General features: G+C 38.4%; 1 protein-coding gene across 1 annotated transcript in view; it reads right to left on the reverse strand.

The window, feature by feature from the left end:
• Nucleotides 1–1,116: 1,116 nt before the first annotated feature.
• The window catches only part of MESR6 (misexpression suppressor of ras 6), a 720,981-nt gene continuing 707,935 nt past the window's right edge, over nucleotides 1,117–14,162 (reverse strand). The window contains exons 9-10 of the mRNA XM_025306807.1: nucleotides 3,624–3,842; nucleotides 1,117–1,326 (exon numbers count right to left, since the gene is read on the reverse strand). Coding sequence (XP_025162592.1) covers nucleotides 1,191–1,326; nucleotides 3,624–3,842 — 355 coding nt within the window. The 3' untranslated portion in view covers nucleotides 1,117–1,190. The remainder of the gene's footprint in view (nucleotides 1,327–3,623; nucleotides 3,843–14,162) is intronic.

The raw sequence follows: 14,162 nt of genomic DNA on the forward strand, positions 1-14,162 counted from the left end.
AGGTCACGGAATACATACTTATTCGCGAAACGAAATGTTAGTGAAACTTTCGCTAATCAACCAAAGATTTCGGTGATAAAAACTGCGAAGAGCGAATATTCGAATTCGAAATCACGTGTAAAAACAGTAAAAACGTTTTCAGCGACGTCCGCACTACTGTACTCAACACTGCTGTGTCTTTGATCAAGGATCATGACTGAGCTGGCGCGTTTGCACCGTTCAGGCGTGTTCGCACCTTTTTCTTCCGTCGGTCGCCGGCGCAAAAAAAAAAACATCCGCGAATATTCCCAAGGCTTGTTGTGTCGCGACCACAATAGATATGCTTCGAGGGCAGTCTCGCCAGGAAACGTCATCGTCGTGGAGAAACGAAAGCGTCCGTTTTTTCGTGTACTCCCGCGTTTTTGTCTCCGTCGATGGCTGAAAGGGTTGCTGCCGTGGAAGGAGCGGAAGAGAGGAAGAGAAGGAGACACACGGAACGATAGGAGAGGAGCCCGAAGCGACGAGACGGAAGCTGTCGAGACGTATGGGAAACTGACTCGTGGTATGCAAATCTGAGACTCGTGGAACGAGCGGATCACAGAGGGTACTTTCGTTATGAGAAGAAGAGAAGAAAAAAGGAACGCGCGGCAACCTTCGCGCCAGCATTGTGTTCGCGTCCTAAAGTGGACCACTGGCACCGATCTTATGTAAATCGCAATCAAAGACTCGCACCACCGTCGTCGGTCCCTTTCTCGTGTGTTTATCTTCCGATTTTGTCTGTCTTGCGATACCTCGCAAACGAATAATGCATATTTTTGCGATCGAGATTGTTGTTACACGGATATCACCGAACGAAGGAAAGCTCGATCGACGCATTCGGATCTTTCTTTCAATGTCAATGTATAGGATTGGTTGGTAATTGAGAGAATTTTTCAGTCTATCAATTCACTCGTCGATTCTTAAATATAATGTTTATGATCGCTAATCGATATGATCGATAAGACAAATTTTACCTGATTCTAATTCGATGGAGATTGACGCCGAATCATCGTTGTTTTCCTATTGATATGTTAGAAACAATACGAAAAAAATTGATATACGTCATAGGTTCAGATAATTACTCGTAATACATTTGCTGCTACAAGAGTACCTTTATTTGACAAATTGTAATTCCTTGGACTCTCTTAAAAGAAAGGAGACATTTTCTTCATTCATTGTTGCTCTTCGTCTTGTTGATAAGCAAATTGAACGTCTACTTCCGACCCGAGACGTAAGTGGAGTTCATCAAGAACCGCACATTGTATTTGTTCGACGCTTTCGGGAGGGCAGTATTCATCTTCGCTGGATCTGTAAAAGAGAGGAATATAGTTAGTTCATTTATGTATCTAATTGACAATAATTGCTGTTCTTCGTTGGATTCCAATAAAAAATTAGCTCGCGTGATAATCATTGTCTCGAAATCCGCTTTTATTATTTCATACATTTTTCTCTGTTACAAATTAGAGCTCATTCACCTCAACTTCTTCATGAAATTAATAACTATTTAAGGAAAATCTCGATCTACGATGTGTACTGTAATCGTTCGAAAAATAGTAGCCCGGAGAAAAAATATCAAATTAAAAAATCAGTAGTAAAAAATCATGCCTGTTCCCCTCTGCCTCTCCCTCCTTTCTCTATTTCTTATTAAACGACTTATTAAACTCTGTACTTTCTTTCACTTGTAACTGTCGTAACGTTTTTGCTTTCCTATCGAACTTCTCCATTTTTCGCCATCGTTTTCGTCAACTTTTTCTCAACTTTGCAATAATTTAATCATCTGTATGGCAAACTATGAGAGAGAGAGAGAGAGAGAGAGAGACTGCAGACTGTCTAGAAGCGATATCCGGTGGCGTTTCCGCGTCTACCCCGGAAACTAATACGCCTATGTAGAGATTGAAGGCAGCGAGGGGTGAAAGTACATCAAACAGGGTGAAATCGATTTTTTCTTCGCTGAGTGTCTGAGTAAAATCTCCGTGCATTCGTCGCGAGATGGCGCTATGTAATCATTATATTTACTTGACGAAGACATATAACAAATTTATTTTTTACCACCGAAAACCAAATAAGCTACTTTTTCACGTGCAGAAATGATAGTGTTAATAATATTAATATCTGTTTAACTGATTACTCACCCATTCTATATAATTAGTTAATTACCAATATCTCAGGACGATTTTACTGACAACCATATCAATTGAAAGTATCAACTAACACAAAGATAGTAATATAACGTATAATGAATCCTTCTTCTTTTCTTTTACTGATCAGCACTGATTAGTTATTGTAAACTTGATAGAAATTACTCTTTCAGCATATACTCCGTCCTGGAGAGCAAAATATTCAGTTTATTCAAATTTTCTGGAATATTTGGGAAATTGGACAACGAATCAAGTGGAAGCCAGCGCAAAAGAATTATTCAATTTCGAAGAATTATTCAATTATTCAATTTATGTACACGCACTGGCCTGGTGTATCTTCGTTCGTATTTATGTTTTATGCCCCTCGTAAATTTAATATACATAAACCAACTTCTTTCTCATAATTTCAACAAAACAATTTTGTCGTTTTTGTTCAGCTCAATCCTCATGGAGAGTCTCGAGAGATAAAGCACGGAGAAAGAAATAAACGGGACATCAAAGGTAGGGACATCTAACTGTGACTCGTGAAAGTTAGATGGTTTGATTTTGTGCAGCCCTTGTCGAGACCCATCTCTTTCCCCTTCTGAAGGGTGGGGCTTGAGGGTATTCCCACAAACCGAACCCACCCTCCAGACAGCCCCGTCGTTGTTGCCCCCTATAAGCCGCCCTTCTTCGTGCCCTCCCAGCATCTTCTTCCGCGCCATCTGCGACTTGTGCAAGCCCTGCCGGTCGCCGCGCGTGCAAAAGCGCGGCGATGTAATTTTGCTGTCGTTGTAGCCGTAATTACGAACAATTTGTAACAAGCTGAACGTTTCATTTCATCGATATATGCGTGCGGTGCAATAATTGTCAAATTCTTCCCTAGCCTCTCGCTTCTCGTAAAATGTACACACCACCCTTTCCTCATCGTCTTACGATGTTTATGACATTTACACGCATAGCTAGCTCTCAGTGCATCGCACTTGCGATCACTCTTGATTTGAATCTAACCAATGAACGATCGTAAGTAATATTTTAGCAACTGACTGTACCATTGAACTGTAATAATACTGAAATGATAACAAGACTAATTTTGATAATGCAGCGACCATATTATTTTGTATACCGCCATTGCATGTATATCAGGTTTGAAGTTTTAATTTCGAATGAACGCAACGCTCTCTTACCGCAACAAACAAAAGATATGTAAAATATTACTCATAATGATTACTGAATACTATTAATGATATTATTCAATACTTGTACAAATGAACGGATGTCGCGTGAGAACTATAAGTTTTACTGTAAAAAATAAGTTGACCTAAAAATTACCGTCTATGCGAGAAACTTACAGCACAAAGAATTATCCCTTATCTAAACCACGTCCAACGGAATTCTTTGCAAAGCTTCAATTTTTTTAAATATCCGACTGGCTCGAGAAAAGCAATCCAGCATGCACGTTTTAAAGTTAACGATGAAGCGACCTACCTGGCGACGGTGACAATGGTCGGAGCTGTAGGTAGAGCCGCCAAGAATAATTTGAATGTTCCACCGATCAAACGATCGAGATCGTTGGGTTCCGTCACATGCTCAGGCAAAGCTGTGTCGTCGATTGTACAACCTGCGTCGTATACCAGCAGCCAATCAATCTCCGAATCTTTGTAGACGGCCTTTACTTCTCGGCAGATTAGTTCCACGGCTTCGTATCTGCACATTACAAATATTGCCTATCATTATTACATGCTGTCACGGTAAATCAGACTTGGTCTACTCTCGATGCGAATTCCTTTAAATTCATCTGATTCATAAATTTTTTTTATACTTCTGCACTCACGCGTTATTTTTTACGTATATGATATATATAAAGATTGATACATTTTATCATAGCTCAATTAAATAGCGCTATATTCATTAAGCAACAGTTGGTTTTCACATGTAAAAATAATTACATAAATGATCGAATTCGATCTAATAAATAAGATTCAAGATAAATATAATTAAACAACGCTGCTTTTTACCGGGCTGCTAATTGCATAATTAGCATTTTTACAAGTAAAAATGGTTGTAGATGAATGAACTCGGATCGATAAACAGTACTTACGACTATAATCGCACCGTAGAATAATGAATATTTATCTTTGACGGAAAAGTCTTTGACGGAAGAATAAATTTCTTCTCGGTGGTAGGGGAATGGTTCTCACTTTCGAAAATAGCGATTATACGGCTAATTTGCGATTCGCACATGAGCAAGAGCGCCAGAAGCGGGAGAGACAAAGGTGAACGATAGAAAGTTTATAATGCCCCAACGCGCGATAGCACGTGGCTGCAAAAGTTGAGGTATTTCCTGAAGGCACGCGACGAAAGTTAACACGGCCGCAAGAACGGTTCCGGGTGCCCGTAATTTGTACTTCTCCGTTCCTCCGTGAGCGCTCTTTATCTTTCTCCCTCCCTCCAATTCTCCACCTCCCTCCCCCTATGCCGCCCTCTTCTGCTTTTACTCTTATCTGATCACAAGTTTTCCTCGTTTTCTGCAGCTGCAATTCCTGGCGCGGCACGATCGGACGATACCTCCGTTGACAAGCAGGGGCCGATCATCTGGGTTTTTTCCTGTTTCTTTTTTCACTTTTAGATTACCGATAATGATATCATTGGATGACGATGCGGGAGCCGCGACAGCAGACCTGCCGTAAACCTGCTTCGTGATGGCGTACACTCGGGGCATATATATAGCGCGGAGTTCGCTTGGACGGCTATCATTATCCCGTTTCGTGAATACATGTATGGGGCGTTGCGTGATTTTTTATTGCGACTCCAAAGAACTTTGTGGAGACAAGCCGTTGACGAATTAAGCTCTTGTGTTAACTCGTTTCTAATCTAAATTATGCGCGTTCGATTTTACCGGGTTTTCTCTGAGATATTATCTTGATTCATAAAAGCAGATGTAAAAAAAAAATACTTCTTATTTTTTATACATTGAAGTTGTTTTACAACATACCCAAAATATGCCATCAGGATTGGTGAAGTGCATTTTCAAAAGTTTTCTTTTTGTCAATAAAAAATGTGAATATATAAATTTGGGAATATGTAAAATTCCCTTCGTTGTGGGTAGTTGAAGAACTATGAATAAAATATGACATGTACAATAACATTTTCTTTCTTTTGGATGAGATTTACCACAACAACAATTAACAAGAAGATTAAGAAGAATTAATTAAGAAGAAGAAATTAAGAAATATACATACATATATATGTGCATATCTATAACGTGTGTGTGTGTGTGTGTGTGTACAGCACGCGAAAATTGAAAAAGCAATCGACGACTGAGTGCCATCATTCTCATCAACATAGACATTTAACGAGAAGAAATCGAAAACGCGTTTTTCATACGGCGCGATACGTAGTGCGACGAACAACACAAATTAGTCGACACATGCGCCGGAAGGTGAGGCGACACCTTCGGTATTAATAACGGAAGTGCACGCTATATTATTTCGTCGTTAACACAAACACGGCCGAGCGCGTAATTTTCGTAAGTTAAACAGTCTTAGGTTAGGCCGCTATCGTGTGTATGTAACCGAACGTCCGTCCCGTAATGGTTCTAATCGGTGAGAAGACTGAAAGTTTATTCCTTTACTTTTTATTATTTGGCCAGGTACCAGGTGCGTGGTTAGCGAGCAGTGTGCCCGTTCGCTAACGCGTCAACTGTTTATAAGAGGAGGCCATCGTGTCGGTCTTTCGCGCCCACTTTTTCCTCGCTGAATATTAATTATTCTCCCGAAAGCATCTGCGCACCTGCCCTCTACTCGCCTACGGGCCGGACACATACGAGTCCGCTTTCTTCATATCTATCGTGTGGCTCGTGTGATTCTTGTCGCAGATTATCCTGACAGTTAGGTAACAAAGTCGGTAACGATCGATCTTGAGGAAACGAAAACGGGCTCTTACGTTCCCCACGCCACGTTGTTCACCGCGTGCGAACAACGCCGCGAACAATGATGCACCCGCGAAAACGCAGCCATGACGTGAGCTCTCGCGCCATCACATAAGTCAGGTAAGACGGACAACTGCTGCTGTATGCAACAGAAAAGGCAATGGCCTTGCTTGAAAAATAATTTAAATATTATTTTTCTTTCGCGTAAGACTGTTCTTGAAAAAATTCATACAAGATAGTTCTATCTTGAAAACTCGTTTTCCTTAGGTTTATCTTGAAAACCAAATTGGAAACTTATTATTTTTTGCATTTCCAAGATGATAAGGTGATTTCTAATAACTTGTATGTTACGTTCTTGAATGAAATTCATTTCTCGGTAATGGTTACTGCTACAGAATAATAATAAAGAATAATATAAAATTCACTATATATTTTTGTTTCGCACATCAGTTGTTTTCCGTCGACTGAAGTACGTCATTAGAATCCTGCAGTATGATCGATGATGGTTAGACATCGCGCTAATAAGTGTAATTATAAATGACTTATTGCACTCACCATCTGAATACATTGTAATAACGCATCTTACGTGAACATTCAATTTTAAGAGGCGATTTTTCAAATCGCGTCGTTAGGCTGATCCATTAAGACCATCCTCGTGATTTGAGAAATCACCAGGTTCACACAACCCTACGATTTCCATCGCGTAATTCAAATTTAATGCCCGTAATTTAAGACGCTCGAATGCTGCAGGTAGTCATGGAACTTCCATCTTCGCGATGCTAGATATATCACATCGAAAAATTTGTCAGCAACATACATGTTTTGCCGACTGCGGAATCTATTCTTTTATCGCTTTGTTCATAGTATATAGTTATATATATAGTATATAGATATATAGTATAAAGTCGAGTTTATTTCAATAAGAATATATGTCGATCTGCTTGTCAGAACGAATAAAATACTGCAATAAATGGTAACGATCTTGAAGAGAAACGTTTATTTATACTTGAAAGAAGTATATTCTAAAGCATTTTCCTGATGGATATGTACATTATGACAGATATTATAGCAGATATAATATTATTTATCAGTAATCTTGAAATGTTGGATTGTCGAAAAGCATTATTGAATGCTCTTTCTCTCAATCTCACGATCTCTACAAACAAGAACCAAGATCGCGGGGATTCTCGATTCTGATATATCACAATGATTTTTTACTTATATAAAGTAAATGTACCAATTAGTGGACATGGCCACTAATATTAGGTAATTATTGGACGAAATGACATAAATTTTAAATATTAAGCGTTTGGTAATATTAATGAATTTAAATAAATTTGTTCTAATTTTTCATATTATTTAGGAATTAATTGCTTCATAACTTATTCATATTGAAAATGACATATCTTTAAAAAGATTTTTCAAAAATAATGTGATGATGGCAATGAATAAAACATATCGATATCGAAGCAAAAGCTTTAAGACTAAAGTTATTTTTCTTAAGCATTTAATTATTTTGAATTTAGATATTTTATTGGATGTACAATATATAAATTTAAAGTATAAATTGATGAATAATTCCGAGTGCAAAATTGAATACATAATACCAAATTATTTGTTAAAATTAATAAAAATAGATGTCCAATAAGCGGTGCACGCGTATATATGAATGTCGTAGCGAATGGACGGTTGTCCAAAAATAAGCGTATCGCAGTTTAACGTTTGTACCAGTCATTGGACAGCCAAGTTGAACTGTGCTCGTGGCATTTAATAAAAAACAAGAAGCAATAAAATCTTGATGAAAGCATGGTAAGTTAATTGATATTTAATAATATTTATATTGATATTTAATAATTACAATACAAGTCATTGTTTGATTTAAGAATGAACGATTTTAGTTAGTATATAATAATAATTTCGAATAATTTTTTGAAACATAACCTTAACATAATCTCAGGTTACGTCAATTAATGTAATAAACTTTATTTGTCTTTTTGTTAAAGACAAAATTAATAGAAAATAAAAAGTGAACAAAAGCGAACAAAAACGCCAAAGATGTAAATATAGCAGGTCCAATAATTAGGACATATGACTCAAATCATATTTATGGGTAAAAATAATTTACAATTGACACAAATAATATATTGAATAATGAAATTAGTTAGAGGAAATATGCATTTATACCAGGCATTCATAATAAATTAAAAGTTTAGAGTCTAGTAAACTTAAAAAAATTATTTCATTGCATAATTCCTTAACTGTCCAATAACTGGTACATTTATCTTATATGTCGGAGAAACACTTAGGCTTGGTCTACAATACGTGTTGTAAGTTGTAAGTTGTAAGAATTGGCGAATCACAGTCGATTATTAAAAATAATCGGCTATAATTGGTTAATTTTTACGGCTTACAGCTTACAACACCTATTGTAGATCAGGCCTTAGGTCCCTTCTGAAACCGTTACGCTCGTTGTCCGCCATGCAGCAATATGTTGATGTCCCGGAGCACGTAGAAAGCAAAAGCAAAAGCCCGACGCCGTAGTCGTAGTCGTAACGAAGCCGCACGAACGCACGCAGGAAGATTTGCACAAGAGCGGCGTCTCACACAGAAAACAAATTCCCAATATCCGGACTCACTCAGGCCCGCGGTCACAATCGATCTGTCTCACGCGTGCCGCCGCCAAACATCTTCTACCTTCGACTCGCCCGTCAATCCGCCGAACAGCGCTCGCCGCCACGCCAAAACAAAAACAACACTTGTCTCGTCCTCGCGACCCCAAAACAAGTCTCGAAATCCCAAAACAAATCAAATGTCCGTTGTCAACGGTCGCCTTTTTTTATGCATCATATATATATATATATATGTACGTACCATACACACATACACACACACATACAGGGTGTTAAATTTCAAACGTAACAGATAAAAAATCTCGAAAACTATGAAAGATATTAAAAAAAGGTAAAACATGTGTTCCATGATTTCGAAGGGGAAAGAGAATGGCATTATCAGTTTTTTATTTGGAGGGTATTTTCAAGGTCAGTTGAAGGTCAACTTAATTTTTTTAAGTAGAAAGCCCAATTTTTTATTATATCTTCTTTTTCTACCAATTAATTTTAACAACTTTTGTTTGAAACATATTTTTATTTGCCTAATATTTTTTTAAATATTTAAGGAAAACTTGATAACTTTTTCAACATTTAACTTACGATATCTCGCTAACTATTCGTCGAAAGAAAAAATAATATTAGACTTTTTTACCTTACTTACTACCAACAATATATTACTGTAATAGTGCCCTAACTTTTGTTAACTTATCGACCTTTGGAAATTTCAAAATTATTAAATTAACAAAAGTTAGGGCACTATTATAGTAATATATTCTTGATAATAAATAAAGTAAACAAGTCTAATATTATATTTTCGTTCGACGAATAGTTAGCGAGATCGTAAGTTAAATGTTGAAAAAGTTACCAAGTTTTCCTTAAATATTTAAAAAAATATTAGGCAAATAAAAAAATGTTTCAAACAAAAGTTGTTAAAATTAATTGGTAGAAAAAGAAGATATAATAAAAAATTGGACTATATATATACATATATATATGTTATATATATACATATATATATATACATATATACATATATATATATATATATATTGTTTTTCTTTATTTTTATCACTGAAGACAGAGTTGTGTACAAAACGATCGAATAATGAATGCATTATCCGTTCTCCATGCATTCTCATGACTACAATTATATAATATATAGTGATAAAAACGATAATGGGATCTCTCTTTGGCTCTTTTTTATACTTATAAAGCAGATGTCATGAAAGACTAACACCGACGCATCCGCCTTTACCTCTGTGATTCATATTTCTCGATGTGCGTGCGCGAGTAAGAGGGTGAGAGTGAGAATGAGAGAGCACAGGCGCAACCGGTTTTGTTATTTTCCAACGTTTTTCTCTTCGTCCCTCTCTCTTTTTTTGTAACATACGCTACTACTACTACGTTCTCGCACAATGGAAGTAAAAGGAGCGCGAGCCAACGAGAGAAAGAGACAGAGACGCATAGTAAAAGAGATGGGAATAACGAGAAAGGAAGCGAGACACCACTGGTCCACGGTTGTCCCGACGAATGAGTTAACGGACAATAGCGGTCCACGTTGAAAAAATAAGGGAAAGAGGGACGTCGAACGAAGGAAGGGGGCCCTCATTACGAAGGGCGCCCCCGGTGTGTTTGTCGATAAGGGGGCCTATATGCAAATGGCCGTCCGTAGTCGGACGAACGGACGGACGGACGGAAAGAAAAAGTTTCCCTCTCTCACTCGCTGCTTCTCCACGTCGCGCTTCTTCTCTCCCTCTGTCTTTCTATCTGTTGCGACGCTCCTTCTCTCGGTGCAGAAATAATGCCCTCCGACAGTATGCTAAAGTAGGAACGGGGCGGAGAAAGAGAGGTATAATGTATCGTAATCAGATAATCAATTATTAAGAGCCCGGCAAAAAACAACGAGGGTTGACGTGCGAGCAACAGAACAGGATTGCAGCCGGATGCGAGAGGGGCCTTCGTTCTCCATTACTTCCGCGATTCATCTCGAGATCACGTCGCGAGGGGCAGCTAATATTCGATACTGTGTTTTAAAATTTTATCAAAGCGCTGCGGCGGCGAGATACGATCGTGTTCTTCTTCTTATCACATCGACATCGTCAAAATCAAATTCGCGCGTGTATGTCATCAAGAATGCGCCCTGAATATCGATACGATACAAGCCACACAGTGGATGCCCAGACAGTCGTTAAATAGCGCAGGACGCTAAGAAATTTGTGAATAAGATAATCCAATTAAGTAACCATCTTGATTAAATTATCTTGTTAATACGATAAAAGCTTTTCTTGTTTCTCTTTCGCAGCGCAGAGAGCGCGAAATCGACCTGATACGTTCGCACCAAAATCACGAATGAAAATCCTCTCCCAGCATGATCAGTTCCATTCTCTTGTTAATTAATTTATGTATGTGCATACGTCTGCGTTGTTTTAGTAGATCTCAAATCGATCTCATCAATTTAAGACTAAACATAAAAAATGTCAATATCAAATATTCTTTCTATCATCAGTAAAATGCGAAAAGATCGGTACGTACAATCGTCTAGCATAGATTCTGCATAGCAAATATATCGCCTTGTTCGAATTCTCCAGTTCTTTCCCAACCTAATGTAACCGAACCTGTCTTACGTAAATGTTTGCCGAGCATTCGGAAAATGCATCGATATCGAATTACCAATCCATAATGGACAGACCCAGCTGCGTTCACGTGTGTGATCAAAGGTACACGCGCATTCATTACACGCGCACGCGTGATCTGGAATTTCAGTTATTCATCATTATACATGTATAGTACCGAGAGTACGATGTAACGAAAATGGCTAACCAAGCTGATTGTCGACTGAATATCAATAATTTGCGTATTATCTACGATTTACTCCCTTGCCGATAATATATGCATAAAACAATAGCGGGGAATGTGTACGCTCCGTTAATTTAAGAAAATTCATCAAAGTATATTAAATCGAGCAGTCTGATTACGCATCTACGACCGAGAAAGATGCAGGATGACAATTGAGAGCAGAGATAGTAATGTCATTTGAATTTTTTCTCAGATCAGGCATCATAAATCGCAGTAGTAAAAACAATATCGCTATATACTAGGGTGCGCAACAAAGTTTCCGGGTTTTTTTGATCAATGAAAAATGGAAAATTTCAAGAGAAATACAAAAAATGGTTTATTCAAAGTATCGTCCCTCGCTAGCTGCACATTTTTGCCATCTCTCTGGCAATACATGAATACCGCGACGATAAACGCGACGCGTTTTTGGACCGAAACCATTCATCCGATCAATTTTGCACTTCTTCGAAATTGGCCAAGTGTTGCCCAGCCAAGCCATGCGTCATCGACCGGAACAAGTGATAATCGGAAGGTCAGGTCTGGCGAATATGGCGGGTGCGGTAGCGATCCCATTTCAGTGTTTTGATGGTGTCCTGGACGATGGAAGTGCGATGGCACAGAGCGTTGTCCTGATACAATATCACTCGTTCGTGTCTCGTGTCCCATTCTGGCCGTTTTTCGAGCAATGCATGATTCAAATTGATCAGTTGTTGTCGGTAGCGATGCCCATTGACAGTTTCGCCCGATTTCAGCAGCTCATAGTACACGATTCCTTTCTGGTCCCACCAAACGCAGAGCATTGTCTTCTTTCCGAAGCGATTTGGCCGTGCCGTCGATGTTGATGCTTCACCAGGTGAAAGCCACGATCTTTTGCGTTTGGGATTCTCGAAATATATCCACTTCTCATCGCCAGTAACAATTCGATGCAGGAAACTCTTTCTTTCATGCCGCAAAAGCAAAATTTCGGAAGTGGCTTTTCGATTTTCCATCTGTCTCTCAGTCAACTCATGCGGCACTCATTTTCCTTCCTTTTGAATTTTTCCCATGGCATGTAAACGTTTGGAAATACCTTGGCGAGTCATGTTTAATGCTTCCGCAAGTTGATCTTGTGTTTGCGCATCATCTTCATCCAATAACGCTTGCAGATCGGCGTCCTCAATTGTTTTTGGTCTTCCGGAGCGCTCCTTGTCCTCAGTGTCGAAATCGCCACTTCTGAAGCGTTTAAACCAATCTTCACAGGTAGTTTTCGATGGTGCATGTTCGCCGTAGGCCTCCTCAAGCAAACGACGTGCTTCAGCTGCACTTTTTTTCAAGTTAAAGCAGAAAAGCAAAGCTTCCCGCGAATGCTGTTTATTTGGCACGAAACTCGACATCTTCGTTGCTAGAAAAAATATTTTTACGTTGCGATATGTGTTGGTATCACGACTGGTTATTGTTAACAGATGTCCAAGCTATGAAAAAAACACAACTTCAGACATGTATGTCGACTACATGTGTCGTTAGCGCCATCCATGTGTGAAACCCGGAAACTTAGTTGCGCACCTAGTAATATCGGAAGTCCACGTCGCGCTGTTGTTGTCGCGTGGGTACCTGTCATGTGACACGTGCTACTGGATGCACGATAATTTGCTGCGTACTCGCAGGTAGAATGGGATGTGTTTGGGACTGCAGCAGGTACACACGTTTGTATCGAGAAACGGATCCTAAGGGGCCGCCCCATACCACCAATCAATAGATATTCATCCCCATCGAACGTTTCAGAGTAATGTCGATATTGGGTGCATTCAGCTGCACCGTGGGACAGACAGGTTGCACTGTTGCCACCGATGTGCCGTGGCGGAAGTTGAAAGGACCATTGACATTGTGTCAAGCACAGGTCAACCTCTTTTTGCTACGACTCGTCTTGCGTCGAGTTCGTTCGGAAATTCATTAATTTCGAGAGAGGAGAGCTAGCCGGTATTCCCCTCCCTCCTCCCCTCCGTATCGCGCGTATGTGTGAAAAATAGTTCTCTCTATCATTGATAAATTAAAGCCTCAAATGTATGTATATTCTACAATACAATGTGGAAATTGAGTATTCAAATTATTTAATAATTAAAATTAGAGGAAATATATATTTAGCTTGTGAGATGAAACAATTCCTCGTGTAGAATTAAATAAAGAAGTCAAACATAAATCAAGAAAATGTAATATACTGTAAGAAAAAATAAATTAATAAATATTAATATTATGATACATTTTAATATTTACACACACATACACACGTATATAAGAACATATATTAAACATATTAATATATCAACACATGAAGATTATTAAATTAAATTATGGATTTGATTAATTATATATATATATATATATATATATATATATAATATATATATATATATATATATATGTATTAATATATTAAGTAATTAAAACATTAAAAATTAAGTACGACTTTTAGATATAAAGAATTTAATTTACGAGAAACACAACGCTGTACATTCCATTTCAAGCCTGGCCTTGACGCGTCTTGTCGAATGATTCTTATAAAAAGTTCATTTCGTCTACCGCTTGATATACAGTAGCTAAGAACTGCCACGAAAGATTGTAAGTTCAATCCTGTCGCGAGTCGTTGACCCGTTTTGTCCGGGTCGCGTAACGTAT

The sequence above is a fragment of the Harpegnathos saltator genome, unplaced genomic scaffold, assembly GCF_003227715.2.
Source record: "Harpegnathos saltator strain DR-91 unplaced genomic scaffold, Hsal_v8.6 scaffold80, whole genome shotgun sequence".
NCBI lineage: Eukaryota > Metazoa > Arthropoda > Insecta > Hymenoptera > Formicidae > Harpegnathos > Harpegnathos saltator.